The sequence below is a fragment of the Pituophis catenifer genome, unplaced genomic scaffold, assembly GCF_029215685.1.
Source record: "Pituophis catenifer annectens isolate HBS135680 unplaced genomic scaffold, rPitCat1.0.hap2 SCAF_7, whole genome shotgun sequence".
NCBI lineage: Eukaryota > Metazoa > Chordata > Lepidosauria > Squamata > Colubridae > Pituophis > Pituophis catenifer.
The window spans coordinates 61277902-61290620 of record NW_027256887.1 but is presented as its reverse complement, the minus strand read 5'-3'; the positions used below and the strand labels follow the sequence as shown (position 1 = coordinate 61290620).

The following is a 12719-nucleotide window of genomic DNA, read 5'->3' as shown; positions in this document are numbered from 1 at the left end:
TTCATTGGACATGGTTTTCATAGAATTTGAAGCAGCCTCAAAGGTAATTAAATGCAGTCCTCTGTAATGTAAAAAAATCCACCGCAACAGCATTCCTAAGCTTAAAATCTTTAAAGCCAACATTAGAGCTTTGTGTTTTGAGGCAGTATGTTCCAGCCCTCAACTACTTTTAGCTGATGGGTACCTATGGAATTTAAAAGCTTTCTGTGTGCACTTTTACAAGCATGACTAGTCACAAAATGCTCATTTGATCTCTGTCATCCCTGTTAGTTTTCCTCTCTTCTGCCCCATCTAATTTCTGTGTTTTTTCCCTGCCAGGTAGATAATTTACAAACAAAGCACTGCCCTGGTTGAGGTAGTAACCCAATGATTTCTACAGAGCTTGTGCAAATTTCTTGCTTTATGCTTGAAGCAGGTCCTTTGCATCTTGCCAATATCCCATCTATTTTTTTTAACACAAAGCGTTAAAAAAAATGACGGTATATAAGACTATAAGGCATGGGGTTGACAGGCACCAAACAGGTAATCACCATGTTTGGATACCAGCCGAAATGTATTTCAATACTTAAATTATGGTTTAAGTAGCAGAAGTACAAAGGTAAAAAGTGAGCGTTGTGTCCCGTCAAAGAACAGTGTGCATCCAGCGAAAAGAGCAAATAGTCTTACATGGAGTAATAAGTCCTTATGTGTTCATTTGGAATGCGGTATAACAAAGGTTACAGTCTTACAAAGCGGAACTAAAAGGAATTCAGCTAAATTATTCAATAGGACTTACTTTTGGAAAAGTATGCATAGGATTGTAGCTCTAGAAGCCAAGGGTAATGGAATGTCCATCAAGACATTTTATAATTGTAAGGCATTTTAATTTCAATTCTAATTCCTCTCAATCCTTTCGGAGTTGGATCTCCTATCCACTTACATAATAAAATTTGCCTCCTATTAAAAGCAATTGAATTTATTGTGATGGAAAAGGCATTGATAACACAAAAATGTAGAGTCTGCAAAATAAAGTTTGTGGTGTGGAATGCTCCCCCCTCCTGCAAAAAGAACTGAGGTGGCGCAGTGGTTAGAGTGCAGTACTGCAGGCTACTTCAGCTGACTGCTAGCTGCAGTTCAGCAGTTCAAATCTTACCAGGCTCAAGGTTGACTCAGTCTTCCATCCTTCCGAGGTGGGTAATATGAGGATCCAGATTGTTGGGGGCAATATACTGACTCTATAAACTGCTTAGAGAGGGCTGTAAAGCACTGTGAAGCGGTATATAAGTCTAAGTGCTATTGCTATCTTAGCTGGTTTTCTGAATGATAATAGGATAGGAGCCATCCCAACCTCAGGGGGGAAACTGTTCCAGAATGAGGGAGCTATGACTCATATTGACAACTGTGGCCTTGCCCTCTTATTTCTGAGGATTGGAGACCCATAGCATGCCCCTTAGCTTACATGCAGTGGGTAGGTAGGAAGATTCAACCTGGAATAGATGGTCTCAAAGGTAACAAACACCCAAGCCATAAATAGTTAAGAATTGCACTTGGAATCTGGTGATCAGTGCAGCCCCTGTAATATTGGTGTCACTTTGCTATACCAGTTTGCTTGAGTCAGCAGGTAGGTGCTCATATTCTCTACCAGCTGGAGCTTCTGAGTCATCTTCAAGGACAGCTCATATAGAACAATTCGTAGTAGTCTAACCAGGAGGATGCCAAGGAAATGAGTCACTGTAGACACAGCCTCCAGAAAAGGTCATAGTTAGCAAGGCAGCCAAAGCACTTTTTTCCCCCTCCCAAATATTTTCAATATTCCTGAAAATGTTAGAATTGCCTCTATTCTGATCTGGTTGAGGATTTTGAAGAGTCTGAACACTCCTAGAGTGCTGAAGAGCCAACAAGGTTTCAATCTTGATAAGACAAAGAACTGTCGGGATTGCAGAGATCCTAATGTTTCCTTCAACAATTTTGTGTGCTTTCCTTAGAAGAAACAGATTGTGGTTTCAGGACTTTTTGCTTATGTTTAAATGCAATGTTGAATTACAGATTCTCACTTTTTTGAGACAGGAAATATCAAAAGAGTATGCCTAAAATAGGCTTAACCCACACCATTTTCAGAAAGAAAAAATAAGGAGTCATTTTCTGTTTCCAAGACCAGAACAGTGCATGTTTAGCTTATTATTTTGAGGTGTGTTAGGAGAAGCATAACATCCAGATGATGAGACTCTACTCATCCAGGATCCACTCTACTCTGCCAGGATCTGTCCCTACTTGGTGTATTCTGGATACCATCGTTCCAAACAATGGAGACAAACTACCAGTAGATCAAGTTCAGAGGGCAGCTGCAAAGTGAAGAATGTTGAACCCAAGCCCTATGGGGAATTGTTAAAGGATCTGGGTATGTTTAGCCTCCAGAAAAATATCTGAGGTGAGATATGATAGCAGTTTTCAAATAGCTCAAGGGTTGTTGCACACAAAGAGGTGTTCTCTATTGCCCTAGAAGACAGGACCAGAACTAACATCCAAGAAAGGAGGATCAGGCTATATGTCAGGAGAAATTTTGTCATTGTAACAACGTGCATGTCTATAAAGTGGTGAATTCTCTTTCGTGAAAGGTCTTCAACAAATATCAGATAGTCATCGATGCTCCAGAGTGATGTTATTCAACCTTGGCAGCTTGAAGAGCTGTGAATTTCAACTTGTATGATTCCTAGGGCATCTTCAAGTTGCCAAGGTTGAGAAACTCTGCTTTAGAGGACCATGCACTGAGCAGGATGTTGGGCTATGGTCAATTCCAGATTTAGGATTCTATTAAAAGGTAAGGAGGAAAGTAGCTTGATGATTCTGTAGCTTGAAATGTTGACTCTTGTCCTTAGGGACCCCAATTCTGAGGTCTCAGATTTTTGCAAGGCTGAACAATAGAATAACTGTATAATGGTAGATGTGCATCTTTAGGATGAGAAGGAACAGAAAAGCATAGTAAGTGTTCTGGAATTCAAATTCTGATTCCTTTTGGAGAATTGGGGAGAGCTGCTGATTCTGGAGATGTGGCATTTCCAAATCTGTAGTTAAGTCCTTCTTCTACATATTGATGCTGTTTTAACTATAGCAACACACCCACAGACTGAATATTAGAAGTGGTGGGAATGATTTATTTTAAAAATGGAACAACTTGTAACTGTAACTTTTATTTTAAAATATTTAAAATATTTGTTTCAAGTTACTCAGATTAACAATGTATTTTGAAAGCAAGCCAATATTTTTCAAAAAAAAAAAAAAAAAAGAAAGAAAGAAAAAAGAAAAGAAAGAAAACAATAGAACATTCTGTTGATGGACACATTTCTTTTCCATCATCCAGATTTTCTAGCAAATATTTGTATCTGTACAGAATTAAGAAAAATCCAGTATGATGTAAATTTGCCCCAATGTGTTGTATTGGTTTTAATATACAACCCATTTATGCACAACCCTGGTGCCTGGTAGTAAGCTGATTTCAGGTAGGAAGAAATGAAATAAGAATTATTAAAACAAAATAGATTTGGGTATAAAAATACACACAAAAGAGTGTGAGGGAGTGGAACATCTTGGAGAATGCATTGCTGGAATACCCAATGACAGTTCCACGGAGAGAAGAAAGAGTCTCCAGATAAGTAGCAGGAAGTCCTAAGTTTTTAGATTAAGTACAGTTCATTGAAGTGGGGTGTATAGTATAGAACAGAAAAGATAGTTTACAGATAGAAAAATCCCAGGAAAGATAACATTCAGTGTTGAGGGAGGAGGGAAGGGATTAAGGGGTGGGGGAGAGAGAGAGAGAGAGAGAGAGAGAGAGAGAGAGAGAGAGAGAGAGAGAGAGAGAGAGAGAGAGAGAGAGAGAGACAAGCTCTGTGTTTTGGATCATTGACATTAATAAATCCTGTGGTGTTGAGAACTGGATTTTTCTATGAGCTGATACTTTAAAATAGTCTTGGGCTGCTATCTAGGCCAACTCTGTACAGCTATTCTATGATGCCCCTGTTCATAATGCAGAATGAGAAGGATCTTTTCATTACATAGAGATTTGGAAGGCCACTGTATAAGACACTGGAAAGAAATATCCTGCAATTTTCTGTCTTTATTTCTGTTCCGTTCTTGCACTTTACTATGAAAAATGTCTGTGTTTCTCTCCCTCCCTCCCTCTCCCTTCCCCCCTTCCCTTTCCCTCTCCCTGCCTCCCTCCCACCCTCCCTCTCTCTCCTAAAGTACTTGCTGTCTGCTGAAGCTTCTCAAATGCAGGAGAAAACCAGAATAATTACAAATATTTGCATAGCTCCTCCTTTCCCCCCCTCAACTCAAACAATTGATGCTTGGAGGCTTTACATAAATGCAAATCCATTAAAACTACATTGAACATCCCTTTGAAAATTATTATTAAAAGACAACAGTAAATGAAATCATTAAAGCTAGAGGCATCTTTAAGACCGGGTAATTTTATTTTATCATCGGATTTTGTGTATTGAGGCCACTGTATCAGATGAAGGAAATAAATCTCTTTCAAGGAAATTGCGTAAGTATGTTTTGTTGTAAGAGGTGGAGTAAAGATGAGAGAGAAAAAGAGATGGTGGTGGAAATAAGAAGGGTTATCCCCAAAACCTGCTTATTTCTACTTTTCTCTTGGGGTAGTAACCCTTTCTGTGACAGCCCAGCAAGTTTCTTTAAGTAAAATCCAGGTCAAATCTCAATCTTTTTTCCCTCTGTGTTTGGTTATTGATTTAAACACCTCTGGGCTGATCCAAGGTTTTCTGCTACATGAGTTAGTGTAACTAGTCTTCTCCACCCACTGCCCTCTGCAAAGTCCTGGTGCACTGAACCCAAAGCCAGGCAAATGATTTTAGCAAATGAGACATAGAACTCTTCATGCAGCTTTCCCAATTTCTGGTAGCGGCTGATAATTTGTCATCCTTTTGTGACAAAATGCCTAATAGTGGAGCTGGCCTTGTCATAGACAATTGGTGGCATTTCTTAAAATTCAGTCAACAGTCATTATAAGCTTTTGAATTACTTGAAAGCTATTCAGTGGGGCATTCAATATTAAATCTAGCAGTGCTTCAGGTCTTTTGTAAAGAGTCCTATGTCCTATTATTTCTTGTAACCTTTGGTTCTTTTTGTATTAATTATATTGAAGAAGCAGTTCTCCCATTTTATTACAGGGTTGTTTTTGAAATAATTAAAGGCAGATGTAATAGCCTACTTGTTTCAGTAGCTGTTTTGGTTCTAGAATGGGCTGAGTACCTTCTGAAACTGGATTGTATTTTTGTACTGATTTACTTGCTAAGTTGAATTTAGGTATTTACTTTCAGGAAAGGGGTCAAGACCTCCTTTAGAAAGGTTTATTATTTTATTTTTGAATTTTTATTGCTGCCCATCTCACAAATTTTCAGTTTGAAATCAGTTAATATTGGTTTTGAAATATTTTTGTCTTATTTTACTTGCTAGTTATATTTATTAAGATTTTCTTAAAAAGAAAAAAGAATAAATGAAAAAATGAAAGAAAGAAAAGTTAAAAACAAAAAAAATAATAATCAAGAAATGAAAAAGAAAAGAACTAAAGTTAAGAAATACAATTATATCCACTATTCTTTTCAAACAAGTTACAATTTTATAAACTCTCCTTCTTCTTAGATATTACATAAGTTCCTTCAGCCCCACATGTAATCAGTTGATCTTCAGACTTGTAAGCCATCATTTCATTTCTTTCTACTTTTAGCAAGATGTCCATATGCCAAACTTTCAAAAAAAAAATTTTTCCTCAATTTTGCCATTTCTTTGATTCTGATATTTTCACAATCCATTCCTCTGCTGTGACAATATCATCATTCTCCCATCATTGTGCATACAATTATCTTGCTAAGCTAGAATGCTTTTGAAAAGAAAATGCAGTTTTCATGGCATATATGGATCCATTAATGTGGTTTATAGTTTGAATCTAGGATTGATATTGGTTTTATAAACCAGCAATTTCCTAATTTTGTAATTAATATTGGAAGTACTGTATTTAGAGATGAAGTGAATAAATGGAGTGAAACATCCATGTCTGAGAAGATTAAATGCCAAGTTGCACAATCAGATTGGTACATACAAAGAGACTGCTGGGTTAAAAAAGGTCTGTCTGATCCAGGATTCTGTGCCAGTTAGTAGTGAACTAGAAAGATTCAGGAAGCTGACAAGTATGGAAAGGAAGGCCTGCTGTTTCTCAGCAGCTAATATTGAAGATATGTTGTTTGTAGTTCCAGAGTAGTGTAAGCAATTAAGTAGAGATTGATTCCTACTTTTTTTTTTTTTTTGGAGTTTATCCAGACTCCCTTTAAACCCATCTAAATCGCTGGTCATCCTTTTATAGGATGGCTGTGCATTCCACTTGAATGATGCAGTGTGTAAAAATGTATTTGCTTTTATTGATGCTGAATCATACTGCATTCAGTTTTAATGGAAATAAAGAATGTGGTAAATCCAGGCATCATGTGGTGAAACATTCTGTTGATTACATCACTGCAGGCACAGTTTGCAACACGAGTCGTATTTAACATTCTGACACTCATCCCACAATACAAGACAACTTTGCAGGGCATATTGGTTGAGTTGTCAACCTATTTGGCCATGGGACCAGACAACTCACATCCCCAGTATACTAATCAGGATGGTGCAGATTCCTTTGGTTGTTATTGGTGGCTGGTAATAATGACTTTATTTTTTAAAAATGAAACAAAATATTTTTCATTTAAATAGCATGAAAAGGAGTTACGAAAAAGTGTTCAGTATGAACTGGAGCTTTAGCTAATAATTTCATGGTCCAACATTGTTTCTTGCCACTGCTTCAAAGCCAAAACTGAGAGAGACTCATGAGCCATGGTAGCACAGTGATTAGAATGCAGTATTGCAGGCTAATCCTGTTGTCTGCTGGCTGCCAGAAGTTCAGCAGTTTGATTCCCACTGGCTCAAAGTTGACTCACCCTTCCATCCTTCCAAGGTTGGTAAAATGAAGACCCAGATTGCTGGGAGCAATATGCTGACTCTGTAAACTGCTTAGAGGGGGGGTGTAAAGCACTGTGAAGCGGTATATAAGTCTAAGTGCTATTGTTATATTATCCATTGGGAGGAAATGTTCAACTACCTTTTTTTAATGCATTTCAGGAGTTCTCATTTTGTGCCAGCATGGCAGAGCATGGCTCCCACCACTCCTCTGCCTGGCATTTGGGGAGCCCATCGATTCACAACAGCCCCACAATGTGCTCCCTGGAACATGTGGATCTGGGAATGAGTGAGCCACCGACTTCATTGGAGCAGCCACTGCCGTCCCCAGACCTAGAGGACAATGAGGATGATGCTGATGTGCCCCCACTGGATCCAAATGTGCCCTATCCTGATTTGGCCCCTGTGGTTTTCTTCTGCCTAAAACAGACAACCAGCCCTCGTAGTTGGTGCATCAAGATGGTGTGCAATCCATATCCTTTATAAGATGTGAATTATCCCTTCTAGCCCTTCCCCCCCCTCTGTCCTCCCTTTGCTGTCTTGTCCTTGCTGATCACCTGACAGGTAAGTGGTGGCATTCCATATATATTTAACAAATCAGTTTGTTCCTTGTGTTATGTTTACACACTACTTTGAGGGCAGCATATGTGATCAAAAAGAGTTGCTTGCAAAAGGGAGAGAAAATGTAACAAGCTTTTAGATATGTATTTTATTTTCATTCCTCTTTATTTTTCTGTGCTGACTAATATATATATGGCATGATTTAGAGCAAGACTGGTTGGTGCTGGTGTTGTTAACTTGGCTACAGATTTGCTATATATTTATATATTTATTTTAAAATGCTAAATAGTGACATAGATTCTGAGACAACCTTCCCAAATCTTGTGCTATTTAAATGTATTGGTACTCTGGGTAAGGATTATGGAAATCAAAATTCTGTAACAGAATTTTGGCAAAGGTGTTCTAGAAAAGAAAATTTCAAATCATGCAAACTTTATTTTAAGAATAAGACTAATTTGTAATTAAACTTTATAGAGAGCATTCAGTGTAGTCCTATTATTTCACTGGCCTTCTTCATTGCCAAAATAGAATATTGGATACTTTGAAATGAAATGCTATTGTATACAACAATTCTTGGCTAAAATAATCCTTCCTTCTTGTGTAATGGATTTGAGATCCAGAACTTCCAACCTGTCTAATCTTCTGGAAGGCACCTGGCTGGAGAAAGGTGACTAAATTATTATTAATTCTAGAACAGATTAACTATTCTAGGAATGTTTAATTTATAATTTTGTACCAAAATGCAATACATCAACTTCAATGTCCTACAGAAAAAAGCCTTTTGTAGTTAAAGGGTATGTAATGTCTCTATCACACTTATGCAACAATCTATCTGTACAGAATTAATTGTTCTGATGTTATATTTACTCCCAGGATTCGTTATACATAAAATAACAGTTTTCCCAGTATGAGTCTAACTGAATCTTTATTTTGGAACAGGTGACCTATGATCTGAAAGAGCACGTTATTGAGTATTTTAATATAGTCTGGTCAGTTTTTGGACAGCTTTGTGAGTCATCACCATTGAACTCTGAAGCATGGTGGACTGACTAGATGGTCCTACCTTAGAGAACTTATGGATCTAACTGTAGATGCTTGGGGATTTTCTTAGCAGTACTCATGGTGAACAGTTCTGCCATAAATCATGTCAAATGCTGGAATTAAGATATGGTGAGCATTGGATGAGATGGTTCTCAAGCAGCTTCTCGGCATATTCTGATCCTAAGGGAGCTCCTTAGTTTACCCAGAAGCTGTCAATGATGAAGCAGCAAAAGCAATGTCCAGGGCATTGTGATGGAAACAAGAGCTGAGTTTGACCAAATACTGCTATGAGTCTAACGTCAACAGCAATAAAGGTGGTAAAGCATCTGCTCTTACTGCATTGGCAGAATGTCATTCAGTGGCACTGTTTATGGTGGCTTGTTCCCTTTTGAGGAAAGAGAGGCAAGTCATGTCTCCCTGCAGGCTGATGTAACATTTTGGCCAATTGTTTTGCTGAGAAAAATCAGTCATATTTACTGCAATGCTGCATGTATAGATCCAAAGGACGTGACTTGGAAAGTGTGTTTTGAAATCAACTGGCATTTGCTTGAGTTTATGAATTCTGAAGAAATGGACAGGTCTCTCTTATACTTGAATTTTGTGATCTATGGGCTTCATATTTGGAAGGCCACTAGGGACGTGTGCACCCGAATACAAGAGGCTGCTTCTATGAGGGAAGAAAACTTATCTTTTTTTTCCTTGAAGGAAGCTACAGTACATTTCTTCCTCAAGAAGTCATGCTTTACTCAGGCTGTATTAGATAGCTATCATCTGTTTCTAACCTTTTCTGCCTAGGAAAGAACTTAGAGAAAGTAAGGGGATATCACTTGCAAAGAGTCCTAGATGATGTTAATTATCTTGATCTCTTTGCGTCAGGGTTCAGACTTAGGTATGGAATGGAAAATTGTATTGGTCACTCTTGAGTGTGGCTTCCTGTATTAATTGAATATAGCCCTTCTGGTCCAATCAAATCTCTCAGTGACATTAACCATAGATATTTTTCTATAGCCATGAGAACTGGCAGTAAGGGGTAATGTTTTGCAGCAGTGTCAATTGTTCATAAGCAGTTCTGGTAGGAGGTCATAGTTAACCAAAGCCTTCGTTGTTCCAGGATAGGATGCTGCTGGTTTCAATCTTATTGCCCATGTTTAATGTCTGAAACTGATAGAGAGAGCACCCATCAGTTCTGGATGAGATATCAAGCAACATACTAATGATGATACCTAATTGTATATTTCTGTCTCATAAAGGAGAATTTTGTAACTCAGGGTTGAAATGAGAGGTCTTTGGCGCTCTCTGAATTTGGTTGTTTTCTTGCAGACATGTTATTACCCAAACTAGGTAACATCATCAGTGCTAGTAAGGAGTGGAGTTTGCTCTCAAACCAAGTCCCAAAATGCTAGAGAATTCCTGGAAGCCTGGCACTCTGACAAATTGGCCACAAATAGGCACAGCAACATAAATAACATCTACTTACTTATCTCTGAAAAGAGATAATCAACAAGCCAAAAAGGGAACAAAAAGACCAAAACACCTCCCACCAGCAAATAAGACCCAGATGAGCATAGATTAACACCATGATTAACACCAGACCAACGATCAAGAAGTAAACAATACCTGAAACAAGGAATTGGCAAACAAGCTAACAGTAAACAGCCAAACCAAAGAACCTCCAACACTATTCCCATGAACATTGACAGGGCAAGCCACTAGAATATAAATTGAGAGCAACTCCCAGTCCTTCCCAGCACTGTTGATGTAACCTAGTTTGGGTAATGAAACTGCAATCTGCAAGAAAACAACCAAGCTCAGAGAGCACTAAGGACCCCTCATTTCTGTCTCAAGGTAGGAGATGTGGTAGCTGCGGTTTAAGAACAAGGATGTAATTTTCAGTTCTCAGTAGAAGATTCCAAATAAAACTGAATTACCCTTTGGATCATTTATTCCCCCAAACTAACTCAGCCATCACCTTTAAAAAAATACATACAAAAATAGTTTTAAACGGTGCAAAGAAATATATAAATGCCAACTTTGGATAAAAATGCGTACAATATAAATGTATGTCTATGCTTTTTTAATTCATAGAAAAGGAAATAGAACAGACCCATAATGGAAAATATGCAAAATTTGTAAATCCCCATACACAGTTAAATTAGAAATCAGCTCAAGAGTAATGAAATCTATGTACTTAAAATTCAGACTTTATATATGTTATATAATCTGTAAGTGCACTGTCAGTGTGGAGCACGGTGAAAATTGTGCTAGTGCCAGCACTAAACAAGCTTTGCAGTGCAATATGTAGCAAAAGGGTGTTTTTCACTCTGTGCACATTAAGAATTCATGGTGACATTTTTCTTCAGAACAATTGGGAGAGGTGTTGTAATGTTGATTTCTCTCTATGAAATTTCATTTAGTTCACTGTATGAGAATGAGGTATTATAGAACTTGCTTGGTGTTCTAGGACTTGAGAACAGGACTCTTGAAATGTTGATGTGGTTGGGGAAATTGCATTACTCTCAGCACCCAGCATCACTGGTTAAGCTGGTTGAGGCTGCTGCTATGGTAATGTACCATGTGAGGGTTGCAACTTTCCCCCCTTTTCATAATCCCAGTCAGAATAGTATTCCTTTCCCAAAGATGTTGTAGAAAATTATTTTCCCTCTGTCTGTCTCTGTCTCTCTCCCTCTCCCTCTCTCTTTTTTTTATTAAAAAGTTTTTATTTTATAAACACGCATACATACAATATATAATCAATCAATCAGTGTATCATCTGAATACTTCTTTTTTTCCTCTTACTCCTCCAATATTTATCATACCTTGATATTATCATTTCATTTGTTGTCACAGTTTCCCCACATTTACGTTTATATTTGTACCTTTATCTATTCAACAATTCTATCCCACCCCAACCCTCTCCCTCTCTTCTCCAGGATAAATTTAGATATAAAACTGATTTGAGAGTGTATATTTGGCTGAGTAGTGTTAGAGTGGTCACAGACCTAATTAGAAACAAAGCCTTATTTTTTTTTATTTAGCGTATTTATACAGCCACACATCTTAGAAACATGTGACTGAGCAGCATGCAACACAACAGTTAAAAACTCCATAACCATCGAAAGCAAGAAAAAATACACAAAACAGAGTAAAGACATAAAACAAACAGATAAAATCCAATAAGCAGGAGAACAAAGATCACTTAATCTCATACAGCCCATCTTGCAGCCTGTCCCTGGGGCCCCCAAGGCTGGTGAAAGGGCCTTCTGGAAGGCTAACAGAGATGGGGCTAACGGTTAAGGGCAAACCTCACCAACCGTATATAGGGAAATAAAGTTGTGTTTGTAGAAAGCCTGCTAGATGGCCCAGAGAATTCATATTATTATAATATGCACATGATAGTACAGATGCCAGATATTTCAGATATTCCTGCTGTTTTCCAGAATACACTAAAATGTGGATTTTACCAAGATTTTGTTCCATTACAAGGAACAGATACAAGTATTATGCAACACATACCCTGCAGAGCCACATAATGTATTCTGTGAGATTTCACAGAGGAAAATTAATGTTGCATTTTGTAGGTATATTTATTGGACAGTTTGCAGCAGAAGATTCTGATAAAGTATTTGTAACTAAGAAGACAAGCTGAAATCCAACAGAGAGTGCACAAGGGACTGGTCACATATCTATGAAGTGTTATAATGCTTGTTAGCTATGATGTTACTGTCAGTGGAATGTGTATAATATGTGTGTTTGTGTTTACGAGAAAGAGAGAATCAAATGGTATTAGTGCTGCTGAGTACCCAGAGAAAGGATTGCTGTGCCATCTCTCTTTCAGATCTTTGCTTTGTTGGTTTGTGAGCTCTCTGAGAACATAGTATTAAAATTGCAGATTGTTGCTGTGGAAACAAATTGTAAACACAGATCCCTTTTGGTGCCAGCCACATCTTTGATGTTGGAGGTAGGGTGAGAGAAGCAAATAATTTTTCTTTGGGATTTTTTAAAATTTGAGATTCTGCTAGCACAATAGTGAATTTAACCTTGCCCTCCTGATTGGGTAGGACAATGAAAGGTGCTTTTTCTGTGAGAATTTACATTTGCGCCTCTTAGCCCTTAGCCAGACTAAGAAAACAGTT

The 12719-nt window shown here is 37.9% G+C and overlaps 1 protein-coding gene across 1 annotated transcript in view; it reads left to right on the top strand.

The window, feature by feature from the left end:
- The first annotated feature begins 7362 nt into the window (after window positions 1-7362).
- Window positions 7363-12719, top strand: part of CACNA1I (calcium voltage-gated channel subunit alpha1 I) — a 359066-nt gene continuing 353709 nt past the window's right edge. Inside the window, 1 exon segment of the mRNA XM_070947665.1 lies at window positions 7363-7457. Within this exon segment, the coding sequence (XP_070803766.1) occupies window positions 7444-7457 (14 nt within the window). The 5' untranslated portion in view covers window positions 7363-7443.